Source organism: Rhinolophus sinicus, chromosome 1, assembly GCF_057876585.1.
Source record: "Rhinolophus sinicus isolate RSI-liver-muscle chromosome 1, RSI-T2T, whole genome shotgun sequence".
Taxonomy (NCBI): domain Eukaryota; kingdom Metazoa; phylum Chordata; class Mammalia; order Chiroptera; family Rhinolophidae; genus Rhinolophus; species Rhinolophus sinicus.
This window is the reverse complement of record NC_142501.1, coordinates 54,537,131-54,551,540: the sequence shown is the minus strand read 5'-3', so window position 1 is coordinate 54,551,540 and position 14,410 is coordinate 54,537,131. Positions and strand designations below refer to the sequence as shown.

Here is a 14,410-nt window from a genome sequence, read left to right as displayed (position 1 = left end):
CACGCCAGCTGGTGCTCTGTGTCTTAGGGAGGCATGGTGGCCGCTGAATACCCACCCTCCCTCCCTCATCCATCAGTCCTTGGCCTGGCCTCATCTACTCATCTGTCCATTCAACAGGGACTTAGCAAGTGTCCGGGGGTCATGCGTTGTGCTAGATGCTGGAGACACCAAGATGGGCAAGAGCCAGTCCCTGCCTTCAGGAGGCTCACAGCCGACTGGCCACAATGGAAGATCAAACATCTACAGTACAGTGATAATAAACACATGCAGAGATACCTGACTCTGGTCAAAGGAAACGCACCCCGAACCCAGTCTTGAGCTTCCAAACCCAGGGGATAGTGTGCACAGAGGAAGAGCAGTATGAGCCAGGATGGCCTATTCAAGGACGTGCAGCTAGGTGAGCGTGGCTGGAGGGTGGGGTGTTACCTGTGAAGTGACAAGAAGTGAGGTCGGAAACATAGGCAGGGCTGAGACATGAAGACCTGCGTGCTGCTCCCAGGAGTTGAGACTTTGTCCTGTCAGCAGTGGAGAATGTTCCTCTGATTGTCACATACAGGTGTGAGTGGAGTGGGATGGACGGTGATGAATGATGAATGTGTGGGAGGAAGGTGATGGATGTATGATCAGATCAACTAAATAGTGATCTGATCATCTCTGTACTATCTGGGTGAAGAACAGATGATGGGAACATAAAACAGGGCAGAAAATCCAGTGAGTGAGCTACTGCGTGACATGAAATGCAAAGTAACGTGGGCCTGAACGAAGACGATGTTGGAGGAAATGGAGAAGAAACGGAAAGAACTACGAAGTATGAGAAGGATTTGTCAATTTATTGGATGTGGGCAGAGAGGAAAGGCGTCAAGATGATGGTTCTCAGGTTGGCGCTTCTACGAGAGGCTGCGAGGGGCGGCCAGTCTCACTGCAGGGGGAGCAGGAGGAAGTGTACGTTTGGCCTTGGTGGGTGGGGGCCTGAGCTCCCCGTGGATATGTCCGTGGGACAATAAGATGGAAAAAAAGAGAAAACACCACCCAGTATTGAGTGTTCGCAATGGACAGAACGTGCTCAGTGCTTGCTATGTATCAGCTGTGTTAACCTTCCCAACACCCCCACAGAGAGAGGTGTCAGCCAAGATGGGCTACGCTTTTTGGTGGCAACAAACAGCCCAAAAATCTCATGCTGAAAATGACAGCGTTTTACTCCCGACTCATCTAAACATCCACCACAGTTGTCTGAGGACTGATGGAGTAACCCCTACCTGGGACAGCTCCAGTTGCTGGAGCAGAGGGACCGAGAGGTCGGGAGGGCTATCATCCTGCCACATGCCCAGAATGGGAAAGCCTAGAACTATCTGTGACCATCACTAGTGACAGTGCCAGAAAATGTAATATTGTCACTCGAGAGGCCACTGAGGCTCAGCGAAATGAGATGGTGAAGGTGGAATAGCAGGTCACAGAGCAGCTGGGTCCGCCTTGGACCCAAGACCAGCCTCCTAAGCCCCACGCCACTCTGGCTCACTGTTCAGGGCAGGCTGGATGTGACAGCAAGGGAGCCAGGCAGAGATTAGGAGTCCTCAGCTCCCTGTTTAATGACAAGCACTCAACACATCCCCCATTGAGTAATAAGGAGGAGGATGGCACTTAACGCCTCTGAGAAAAGCTTTCCAACATAGCACCTGGATGTCTGAGTGGCTGCTGCTTCCCTGGAGGTCCAACTTAAAGCCATATTGCCATGCAAGATGTAGTTTTGCATCAGGAATAAGCAAAACAGATGACGGAGTGGCAAAGCGCAAGTTAACGGCCCTTCCCTGAGCAATATAGCCACCAACTGGCCCTGCATCAAGACACACTGATCACATCCCTGCCTGAGCTCGTTGAGAAAATTAAATGAGACAGTCATGCAATGTACTTAGCACAGTGAGTGGCACGTACTGCACGTTCAACAAATGGTCATTTTTGCTGTTATTTCCTCCTTGAGATGCCCACAGGCATTTCAAGCCTATAGGCACTAGAAAATAGCATAGATAATGGGGTCCTTCAGTGCAGGTACAAATTACCCCACTCATCACATTCTCTTTGGTGTACAGTGCAAACTTGGGCCATCGTGCAGGTCACATTACATATGGATGCGAAATGTCACACTCATTGAAGTGCTGCACCAAGGCAACAGTCACTATTCTGCTGGCTGACATAAAAATGAGGTGGCAACACATCAAGGAGAGAGCGCTGGCCTGGCAGCAAGGAGCGTGGGCTTCTGGGTCCATCTCAGCGTTGAGCTGGCCATGGGGCAAGACGACAGCCACTTACCCTCTCTCTGAGCTACACTGTGGTCCCTGTGACCCTGATGCACTTTACTGCAGCAAGAGAGTCGGTAGTAGACTTTAGAAATAGTTCTATACACACAGAAGTTTGGGGTCGAACTTTCAGCAGTCTGGCCTCTGAGGAAGCATCTGCTGCAGGACAGGACTGATGCCACGGGGTGTCCAAAGAGATGGATGACAACCAGTGGGCTGAGGTGACAGAGGACTCAGCTTTGGGCCTGTACTTAAGGGGCACTTGCAGGGCTGTCCAACCTGGTCCATGAGACAGGGAGGCAGCTAGCTGCCTGGAGGGTGTCGTGGGACACAGTGCCTTCCAGAGTTCTCCACCTCCAATAGCTCAGAAGGCTTGCCAGAGAAGGAGGAATTTCAGAAGACAGACAGGAAGAAAACTTGGCTCCAAAACACTTATAATTACCCATTTCCTGTCTTCTTCCAGGAGCTCAACCCATTGCATCACACCCGCGTGATGTGCAACCCATTTCACAGATCGAAACCTTAAGCTCTGTGGCTCAGAGAAGCCCATGGAGCTGTATGAGTCACCACTCTTCTGCAGAGACACTCCTGGACTACCAGGACTGCCATGCTGCTCCCACTAGAGGGCACCCTAGCCTGGCTGCAGAAAGCACCCAATGTTGTCATGGGGGAAAGCCCTCTTCCTCTAGGAAGCCTTCCTGGGTTGATCGACATAAAGTGTGCCTTTCTTGGTTCTTCCCTGCCTGGATTGTTCACTCTCCCAGCAGCTTCCCTCCGTGTGCTCAGCAACCCATGGTGTACCCTTCCTGGGAGGCCCGCAACCACCAGCCCCACGTGGTAACCTCCTCTCAGATCTGTGTACCAGGCTTCCCTCCTCCAGTCCATCCTATGCCTTGACAGCTTTATTTAGCTCCCTAAAAGTCTGCTTCCAAGACACATCCACCCAGGCACCAGAGGCTCAACAGAAAACATCTGAAGGGTCCTCAGCCAGTCCTCAGGCTGGCCCCGACGAAGCCCTCTAGCTCGTCTCCTAGTCCTTCCCACTTTCTTTATTTTATGTTTGCTTTTTCCCTTGGGTCTCCTAAGCAGAAAGCTGAGTCCATCAGTCTCCAGTTCTTGGCAGTGTCTTCATCAGCCCACAGAAGCCCCCTCTCTGTTTCATTCATCTGTTTCCTTCATTTCCTGTCATTCCTCTGACTCTCTTCACCAAAGGCAGCTGCTGTAACTCGTGACATCATCCCAAATTTGTGCTCATTCCTGTGCAGTAAGTAGCAGTGCTTTCAGGATGTGTATGTTTTATTTACATAAATGGTGTGGCTTTGACATATTTAACCCAACACTATGTTGTCTGTAAGTACCAGTGTGGAAGGCTTCAGTGTGTTGTGAGTTCAAAGCCAGAAGGCAGAACTAGAAATGGGAAGGTTGGAGAGGTCCCACCAGCCTGGGGCTCGGCCAGAGCCTTTATAGCCCAAGATGAGGGCAGGAACCCATCTCAGCCAGTTGCTCAGGTGGAAGGAAGCAGCCTGTTGGGCTGGAATGCTGCTATCTCTTTGTCAGCTTCCTGTCTAAGTCTGTTTTCAAGGGGCTACCTGGTCTGTAATTTTCTTTGTTCTGGGCCATTTACAAATAGGTACTTTAATTAAGGCTTTTTGAGGTGGCAATGATTGCCTTGTAAAAGTTGTTGGGCTGTTTTGTGCTCACGCAAGTATGGCACCTCACAGCCCGTGCACACTATCCCTTTGCAAGGCCCTGCTGGCTGCACGTAACCAAAACCAGTCACCTTGTTTGTGGGGGGAGGGGGGAGGTGGCACCTCCCACCACTAGGCACTCACTCAATCAATCCTCCCAACAGCCCAGCATGGCATGGGTTGCCATTCATATTTCACAGATAAGCAAATTAGAGAAATTTAAGTTGCCCCAGGTCCCAAAGCTAGTAAGTGGCAGAGCTGGGCTTCAAACCATGCCTTTTTATCTCCAGAGTCCATGCTTCCATTATTTTCAACCAGGACAGGGGCCTGGGCACACTCATGGCTCCCTGGAACCAAGGAGGTGGGTGGGTCTATTCAGATAACCTCCATGAGGGCTCCAACGCAAAACTGAACCCACTGGGTTGAGAAGTAAGCAGGGTCAGAGGACAGAGGAGCAATGGCCAGCCCTGTGATAGAGAGGTGTTTTACGAAGGAGTCACCGCCTTGCATCGCTCAGCACATTACAAAGAAATCAACCTCAGATGGTCATTGGACATGGATTGAGAATCTTCCAGGTGCTCACAAATTCCAGTGTGGATTGAGACAAGAGGAGAGAAATATCTGATTCTTTCTTGAATGTGTGGCAGATGTTTGACCCAGAAAAAGCTTAGCATGGAAGTACCTACCAGCCACACCTCCCACAGAAGTGCCAAAACTCCCACCATCTATTCAGCTGAAATCAGCCCCCAGGCTTTGTTTCCTTGTGTATCTCTCACACAGGAAGCCTCTGTCCCACCACCCACACCCACAGTTCCCAGCCCAGTCACAAGAGTCTGTGGAAATCTATCCACAAGGCCCAAGAGGAGGAGTTGGAATATCCTTTTGTTAGGAACCATGCAGATGCTGTCCCGCTCCCTAACCGATTTCCATAGTGCCATCACCTGCCCTCCCAGAAAAGACAGGCCCTCTCGCACTCTGAGGTATAACTGGCCAGTCACCCTGACATGGAGTAGGGAGGCCCTAGTGAAGCCCTGGGAGGATGCGTGGAGGGCTATTTTTAGCCCAGGCTGGGTCAACATTTGGTCGTGGCTGGTCAGGAAACAGGTCCATCAGGGGCGTCAACCTCAGGTACAAAGGCGGTCAAGAGACGTGTGCTTGGAAGGATTTATGGGCTCAGATCCTCAGGTCAGGAGAACATGCTGGCTTGGTCCCTCTGTCCACCCATCAAAGCCAGCACCAGTCCTAACTCAAAGTGATAAAGGGGCAAATGAAGGGAGCTTTCCTGAAGGGCGGCCACGTGAGCCCCCATATCCTCTCACCCTGTGGGTCCTCTGAGAGGAGGAAGTGATGCCATTTTAGGACCCTGCTGACTTGCAGCCCCATCTCCAGCATTTTTCTCCCTTCCTCATGAGTGTGTACGTACCAGTATTCATTGCTCAACTTCCCTGCTGGGAACCCAAAGGACTCCCACATTCCCGCATCAGACCCCAACTCAGACCGGGCATCACAGGGCCTTCCCTCCACCTGCGGCTTCTCCCCTTCCTTCCTCACTGGCCAAATGTTGGCATTTCATGTGCGTGGCACCCCCTCCTACCTCCAAACACCTCAGGTCTTTGCTGGATTCCCAGACCCAGCAAGTGTCTAGTGCATCATTTGCACTCGGTAAGAATTTACTGAATGAGAGAATGAATGATTACACGGTATAGTCTCCAAAGCAGAGCTGGACTCCTTCCTTGTCTCCCCCCAACCCTATCTCCACCCACCCCAGGCCCCCTGAAACCCACCTCTAAGAAGATTAACCCCTTTAGCTCAGTTTCCCTATGTCCCAGTTGGTGTCCCACGGCCTCTGTCTTCCTAAAAATACCCAAAGTGCATGGACCATACTCCTTCTCAAATCTCTACGGCCACCCTCGTCCCTGACTGGGCTCTGAGTAGGAACAGGTTAGGAGAGGCTCGTATTAACAGTGGAGCAAGGGACATGCTTTTAGTGAGAGAGAGGAAGGCAAAGAAGCCTAGAACAAGAGGACATTTGAGACAAAGCCCCTTCTTGGGACAGGCCGGCCACTCTACTCAAGGCCAGGTCATAGGGTCAAGGCCCATAGCCCAGCGGTGCCCCTTCCAGAAAAGGATTCGGAGAGCAGGCTCCACCCCAGGTCCCTGCAGCCATTCCCTGCATTGGAGCGTGGAGTCCAATTGATGCTTCTGGGAGCCCTTCTCCCTTCTCCACTTCCAGTAGCAATGGGCGGGGAGAGGCCATGAGGAAGCTTGTAAAGGTCTTTGAAGATAAAATAAGCCTGTGGCCGGGGATTGTTGACACAGCTACACTGAAGAGGCAAGCGGGGCTGGCTCTTAAGAGGCCAGGGTTATGCCAAGCCAATAAAATGCAGCTATTGTCTCTTTGCTGTCCCTTTTAATGCCAGCTGTCCCTGGTGCATATAAAGGCCTGCCACAGCTCAGGGAGCACAGGCCTTTGGCTCTATCCTCTGCTAGTTTCTCCACTGTTCAGATACCTCCCCATCTCCAGCATGACCTGTGGCTTCAGCTCCGTGGGCTGTGGATTTGGCCCCAGGAACTTCAGCTGTGCCTCGGCCTGCGGGCCCCGGCCCGGCCGCTGCTGCATCACCGCCGCCCCCTACCGTGGAATCTCCTGCTACCGCGGCCTCACTGGGGAATTTGGCAGCCAGAGTGTCTGTGGGGCCTTCCGCTCTGGCTCCTGTGGCCGCAGCTTCGGATACCGCTCGGGCGGCGTGTGTGGACCCAGCCCGCCCTGCATCACCACCGTGTCTGTCAATGAGAGCCTCCTCACGCCCCTCAACCTGGAGATCGACCCTAACGCGCAGTGCGTGAAGCATGAGGAGAAGGAGCAGATCAAGTGCCTCAACAGCAGGTTCGCTGCCTTCATCGACAAGGTGGGTGTCCTTGATCACACCCTTCCTGAACCCCACCCATGCTCAGGATTCAGGCTCGGCACTGAAGGGGGATTCAGAGGCAGGCATTTACCCATAGAAGCTCCTAGTCCAAAGGGAGAGGCAGTTATACGTCCAGGACACAGACAGAAAAATAAGAACAAGATCAAGAGCAGCCAGTCCGATGTGGGAGACAAACTGAAAACATCAGCAGAATTAGGGGCAGAACCTGTAGGGCTGAGTGATAGTCTCCTGTGAGCAAAGGGCTGCCATGTGGATGCTCAATGCATTTGAAGCCAAATTGCTGCTTACATGGCAAGGAGATGCTCCCTATGTCCTGGGCAGGGCTAGTGAGTGCAATACTGGAAGACTGTGTGGAGGGAATCTCATGCATCACACAGAGCTGTTTCCATACCAGTGGATACTTAGCCGCTGAGTGGGGGCAGAGTGGTTTGTCCAAGCCACTGTGCCTGAGGCTCAGGATCCAGGAATGAGCTACAGACACAGTCCCCACGCTTCCAAGCCCTACGGGGAGGCAGGCAGTTCGTGGCCTAGGCGCGGCTGAAACCATCTGCATATGTCGGTGTCCAGCTCACGTCTGCAGCTGTCTTCTCCACTGAATCCAGACAACCACCATGTAGCAGTGGTATGAGAGGTCAGGGGAGAAGGTTCCAAAGAAGCAGCAGCTCTGGAGCCAAGGAGAGCACTCCAGAGCCAACCTTGAGAGAAATTATGCTAGAGAGACAGCCACCAGGTAGGACCAGAAACAAATCTGGAACTCCTAACAGCAAGAGAGACCAGAGACAGCATAAGGAAAGACTTACCAACGGTGTGGCAGTTAGACAAGAGAATCTGAATGAGGTAGTAGGCTAACCTCGTGGCAAGGAGATAGGTGGGAAATTTTCCTTGGGCCCAATAGTCAAATTACTATAATGAGAGAAGCTCCCCACCGCAGGGCAACAGAGGAGGGTTTGAGTTCTTCCTCTGCCATTGTGAGTCTGTCAGGTAACTGCCCTGGGCCTTCGATCCCTCATCTGTAAAATGAGGGGGTTGGAGCACAGAGCATTCCTGCACTAATATCCCAGGTGACTATTATTCTAATTGCATTGTTGTTGTAGGGGTTCAGTAATTGGCACACACTGTATCTCTCAACTTTCACAGTCTGCCTTTCTAAAAAGGTCGACCTGTTCATTTAATGCTGACGATCACACCTGACTTGGTGCAGGTACCTTCAGGTACCAGGACTCATTACACCTTCAGAGTGAGGCAATCACTCTGCAGAAGGGTTAAGTGCTGTGCCCAAGGACACATTATTAACAAGTGACAGCAAAGTCTGGACTCAGAATGGTTTAGTGCTTTCCAGGACACTAACTAAATTGTCTTAAAAAGATTGAAGTTAGCTCACAGGAAGGACTTCCAAACGGTGAGCTGGTTAAGCCCCGATGTGGTTTTGAGAAAGATGATACACCCCCGCCAGGGATGACCCTGGGTCAGAAAGTTGGGGTCCCGCAGGTCCTGGTGCTGGGACCCCCTCTTGCCCTCTAATCCTGCAAGAAAAGATTCTCAAGCTCTACCTCTGGGTGGCAGGTGCGCTTCCTGGAACAGCAGAACAAACTGCTGGAGACCAAGTGGCAGTTCTACCAGAACCGCAAGTGCTGCGAGAGCAACCTGGAGCCGCTGTTTGAGGGCTACATCGAGACGCTAAGGCGGGAGGCCGAGTGTGCGGAGGCTGACAGCGGGAGGCTGGCCTCAGAGCTCAACCACGTGCAGGAGGTGATGGAGGGCTACAAGAAGAAGTGAGTGCAGGAAGGGTCGGCTCAGAAAAGGGCTTGAAAGAAGCTCTCAGCACAGGGGAGGGTCCGGGTCTACGGCTGGGTCTTTGCCTGAGGACAGGGCAGAACCTGTCCTCTGTCTTTCCTCAAGACACGTGGGTCTCGTGGGGGGGGGGGGTCATGGCCCCCTGGGGGATGGAGCGCACCTTGCCTTCCTACCAGCAGGTCAGAGAAATGATGTTCTCTCCCTTTCTCCATCCACCAGACCCTTCTCTTAGGACACCAAAAATATTAACGTTCCCGGGCCCTTTGAATCTAGCCCCCAAAGCCATGGACATTCTTCTTAAGGTCACTCCTTCACTCAACTAACATTTTCTGAGCACCTACCAGGTGCCAGCCAGATACCAGACTGTGTTTTGGAGATTCAGGGGCAACCAGTAAACACAATCCCTGTCCTCGTGGGGCTTACAGCCTGCTGGGAGGCAGGCATGGGGCGCATAGTCGCAGACGGACGTTCAGTTACCGAGTGTGACACATGATACAAAGGGTATACACCAAGTACTCTGAAGGAATCTGGTTTGAGGGATGGCCAGCTTCCTTCAGCAAGGCTATCTGCCATGGACTTCCCAAGCTACCATACCCCTTGCCTCTGGCTCTGAGCTGGCCTACCCACAGAGCAGGAAGAAGTGGCAGGCTTGGCCTGTCTTGGCTAAGCCCAGGAGGGGAGTGACACAGAGGGAATCCCACTACCTATAGCAAAGCCAGGGGCAAGAGGAGGGGATCGGCCAGAGGAAGATAAATAGAGACCTGAGTGAGAAAACAGCCACCTCCCATACGCCAACCACACACACACACACACACACACACACACACACACACACACACGCTTTCCAGATTCTGTCCTCCCACCTCCACTGAAAAATTCAAAGATGCTGTGACAGTGGGTGCTTTAGTTCTCCAGCGTATCCCACTAGGCCTGGACCAGCACCCTGATTTCTTCCTGGTCCTACCCCATTTCTTTTGGAAGCAGAGGGATAAGCAGAGAGCGGTGCAGGAATCAGGCATGTTTACATGCCTGCTTCATGGCCAAGTTGAAAGCTGCTCAGACGGGGGCCTCTTCTCCCCACCCACCTTAGGTATGAAGAAGAAGTTGCACTTCGGGCCACAGCAGAGAACGAGTTTGTGGCCCTAAAAAAGGTGAGTGCCAGAAGCCAAGCCCCACCCTGAACCCTGGCCACCCTGTGCTCTCTGCTCTGCCACATGGCACCTCAGCATCCTGAGGAGAGCAGACCTCACAGCCCCTTGAACCCCACACAGGACGTGGACTGCGCCTACCTACGCAAGTCAGACCTGGAGGCCAATGCAGAGGCCCTGACCCAGGAGATTGACTTCCTGCGGCGACTGTATGAGGAGGTGAGGGGCTCTCAGCCATGGCGGGCACCCCGACCCCTGCTCAGACCCCACAAGCCAGCTAATGGAGGAAGCCAGGCTCAAGGCTGGAGGGTTAGAGGGAAGCAGGAAGAAGGAAGAAGGGAGGCAGAGAAATGGAAAACCAAAAGGGACAGAATTAGTAAGTGGCAAGAGTCTGGTCTCTAGGACAGATGGTCATGCCTTGGGAACCCAAAGCAAAGGCCCTGCGAAGCATCACACAGCCTCAACTCCATGTCCTCTGGCCCAGATTTTCTGGCAGCCAATACCCTTCCTCTATGTGGTCGGTCCAGGAGAATGTGACATGGTCCCAACCAAGAATCTGGCCCCTGAGGAGGCATCTGCAGCATGCTGGCTGGAGGGAAGCCATCTAGGCTCACAGGAGTCTAAACAATCCCAGAAGCAAGCATTTGAGAACTACTTGCATTTTCTTTTAAAAGAAATTTCTTATTTGGACAGACAGTTATGCAATTTCATCAAGGATTTTTCTCTCCAAACAATAGACTTTGGCTTCAAATGGGCCAAAGATGACAGGCATTAGCCTCAGGGGGTGAGGAAAATCTCAGATAACTTGGTTGTTCTTCCTCTTCCTCCACAGGAGATCCGTGTCCTCCAGGCCCACATCTCAGACACCTCGGTCATTGTCAAGATGGACAACAGCCGTGACCTCAACATGGACTGTGTCGTGGCCGAGATCAAGGCTCAGTACGATGACGTCGCCAGCCGCAGCCGGGCCGAGGCCGAGTCCTGGTACCGCAGCAAGGTGAGCGGCACAGGACACCTGCCTCCTACCATGGCTGTGGGAGGCATGCGAGCTACACATTAGAAAAGGCTTCTTTTGTCTGGGATTCTGATCCTAAGGATGGGAACAAAAGGGCAGACAGCTCTCAGGTAGAGGTGTCCGGGCAGGGCTGCCATGGATGGTGGCCCAGGCTGAGCACTGTACAACCTGCACTACCATCCGTGGTGTCCGCAATCCGTGGGGTGCCCCATCCTGAGCCTCAGGAGCACGTGTGCTTCCCCCCAGTGCGAGGAGATGAAGGCCACGGTGATCCGTCACGGGGAGACCCTGCGCCGCACCAAGGAGGAGATCAACGAGCTGAACCGCATGATCCAGAGGCTGACCGCCGAGGTCGAGAATGCCAAGTGCCAGGTACGGGCCATCTGTCCCCTGGCCCACCACACAGGCTGGGGCCTTAGCCAGGCTCCCCCAGGCCGTGTGTGCCCAGTCTGGGTCTCACCACTCATTCTCCAGCCCATTTGCACGACTAGAGCTGCAGGCCGTGGTCACTCAGGGAGACCCAGCTGATGAAGGCGAGAGGCCTGTTCCTGGGGTGTTCCAGCTGGGTGGAGATCCTGGACACACTCAGGAGATGGACAGAGACCCGGAGATCACAGCCTACCTTGTTGTCTTCTGGATCCACAGAACACCAAGCTGGAGACCGCAGTGACCCAGGCTGAGCAGCAGGGCGAGACGGCCGTCAGCGATGCCCGCTGCAAGCTGGCCGAGCTGGAGGCCGCCCTGCAGAAGGCCAAGCAGGACATGGCCTGCCTGCTCAAGGAGTACCAGGAGGTGATGAACTCCAAGCTGGGCCTGGACATTGAGATCGCCACCTACAGGCGCCTGCTGGAGGGCGAGGAGCAGAGGTGGGGTCCAACTCATCTGCCCTAAGAATTTCACTTACATAGATCCACCCACCTTTGATTCCTCCATATCCCCATCTCAGTCCCAAGAACTTGCCCCAAGCTAGATTCTGGGATCTTTAGATCCTAGATCTGAAAGGACTGGAGCTTGGACATAGCATATGGAGGAAAAATAAAGGCCAGTTCCGTCTAGAATCCCAAAGAGCACAAGGCCTTGGTTGAATTAGAACCTAGGCATCCTACCTCTCAGTTTAGAACATCCTCAAGTTACTTTACCATCCTCAACTCTTCCAAGATCCACTCCCTCTCTGGTTTCTAGGAAGTCATCTTGCCCTAGGTTGAAGTTTCAAGCCAAATTTGACCCTGGCTTCATGTCACTGCCCAAGAGAACTTTTCCCTTCCTAAAACTGAACATATATATATATATATATATATATATATATATATATATATATATATATATATATGCTAGGTATGGCTGTTCAGGTTGTGCACTGCACAAAAATAATCAGCTGAAAGGCAAATGAGAGCTGAAAGCCAGCCTATACTCAGCCTGCCAAATAATGTGTCCTGGCATTGGTACATCTGCCAGAAAGGCACTTTTTAAAGTTGCACAAAGGCATAAATATAGGCCAGAAATAGCCCTGAGAGGACCCATTCCAGCACCTGGGAGAAATTTGAGGATCTCATTCTGATCTCTGTTCTCTTCCCCTTTCTTACCTTTCCCGCCCCCGCTCAGGCTGTGTGAAGGCGTTGGAGCTGTGAATGTCTGTAAGTATCTTGAGCCTGAAAAGGAAATTTTTAGATTGGAAAATAAGAATTTCCTAGATATGAGTGTATAGAGACACTGGGAAGAGTATTTCCAATAATTGCCCCAGTAAATAGGAGTGGGTTAGTCATGCAGCAGGAGAGACTGAGGTTAGCTTGCAGGAAGAACCTCACAGCATGAATGGAGTTGGTGGAATCGGGGAAAGAATATGTCACTGCAGCAAGGGTCCTTAGATGTCACTCAGTACGACCCCCGACTTATATAGATGCGGAAGCCCAGGGAGAGGAAGGGAGTTTCCCAAGGCCACAAAACAGAACCAGGGCCAGAACCCAAAGCTCCTGACTCCCAGACTAAGGTTACCTTCCACACCTTCAGAACTAGAACTGAAGGTCCTTTAAGTCCTTCCCTGGAGGGCTGGACAGATCACAGAGGCCAAAGGAAGGTGGCTGGGAGGAGTGGCCACCAGCCAGGCCTTCTGACCCAGCCCTTGTTCTCGCAGGTGTCAGCAGCTCCCGGGGCGGGGTCGTCTGTGGGGACCTCTGCACGTCAGGCTCTCAGCCGGTAATAGGCAGCGTCTGCAGCGCCCCCTGCAGTGGGAACCTGGCGGTGAGCACCGGAATGTGTGCCCCCTGCTGCCAGCTCAACACCACCTGTGGAGGAGGTTCCTGCGGCCTAGGGAGGTGTTAGAGAGAGCCAGAGAAATCTCTTCTGCCAGATGTGCCACTGCCCCTGCCCCCAGCCAAGAAGAGCAGCACCTCAGTAGCTTTTCCCCACGTGTTCTGAGAATCCACTACTCGGCACTCCCATCAGCCACTCCTCTGTCCCTCTTGTTCCACCCAAAGGGGCTGCTGCCTAGAATGGACCCTTCCGATCCGTGGTCTACTCTGGCCCCTCCTAAGGAGGAGGACTCTCCTTCCCTGGAGGGAGCACTCCTGGACTGTCTACCCTGACTCTCTGGTCCCTTGCCCTCTGTTTCTCTAATAAACTGGGGGATCCGCTTTCTGTGCTATGCTGTCTTGCTTTCTCGGAGTGAGCCCATTGTCCACCAACTGGTGAGAAACCCAGCCCAGTGAGATGACCTGAGGACTGGGGTCACTCTGGCCTGTCCTCAACCTGGATACACACAGAATTTATCCCCAAATAGTGCCATTCTCCCCTGGCCAGGCAGTGCTAACTGTGCCCCCAGCACTTTCCACCTAAGTCATACCTGTCAGTCTGGGGGAGTTTGAGACCTGTTCCTCTAACTGGTTCTGAAGGAAGCCAGAGGAGGCCGTGGAATCTGCTGAAGGCTCTGTGTGTGTGTGTGTGTGTGTGTGTGTGTGTGTGTGTGTGTTTGGTTTTAGCCTCCTTCTCCCTCCCACGCACACCCCACCACCACCACACACATGTGTCACAGCAGCAGTCTCCAGAAGAGCCAACAGCCACCTCAGATGACCACCCTGTATCAGTCTGGACCCCACACCACCCCATTGCCACTGTTACCCATCAAACAAGGGGAGATGAGACCTTTAATACCCACCCTTGCCCATCTTTCCCCCCATGCACACACTTCCTCAGCACCGAGGACAGCCTCCTCAAAAGCAGTCAGCCCGTAAGAGGAAAACATCTACCAGCTTTCTTGACCCCCCCCACTCACGGCCCTCATCCCCAGGTTCCTCAGAGCTTCAATCCCAAGGCTAAGGTGGCTCCTCTTTGTCCTGTATGGCCTGACCTCTCCTGTCCTCTGTTCAGGAAGAGACTGGGAGCTCCCAGGAGGAAGAACTAGAGAAGCCCTTAACCCCACTCTGGAAGAACCAGGCCTGGAACCGCCCTCCTCAGGCCCCAGGCCCCTCTCTATGCACCCATTTCCTTCTTGCTGACCCTCTTCTTTCCTGCCTTTGTCCAGTCCTATCCCAGCCCCAGTAGTGATCGC

The 14,410-nt window shown here is 53.0% G+C and overlaps 1 protein-coding gene across 1 annotated transcript; it reads left to right on the top strand.

Annotated features, from left to right (window-relative positions):
* Window positions 1–6,446: 6,446 nt before the first annotated feature.
* Window positions 6,447–13,500, top strand: LOC141570090 (keratin, type II microfibrillar, component 7C). The gene is made up of 9 exons (XM_074325655.2): window positions 6,447–6,888; window positions 8,473–8,681; window positions 9,794–9,854; window positions 9,975–10,070; window positions 10,684–10,848; window positions 11,113–11,238; window positions 11,512–11,732; window positions 12,469–12,500; window positions 12,998–13,500. Exons 1-9 carry the CDS (start codon window positions 6,505–6,507, stop codon window positions 13,183–13,185), a joined length of 1,482 nt encoding a protein of 493 aa, XP_074181756.1. The 5' UTR covers window positions 6,447–6,504; the 3' UTR covers window positions 13,186–13,500.
* The last annotated feature ends 910 nt before the right edge of the window (window positions 13,501–14,410 follow it).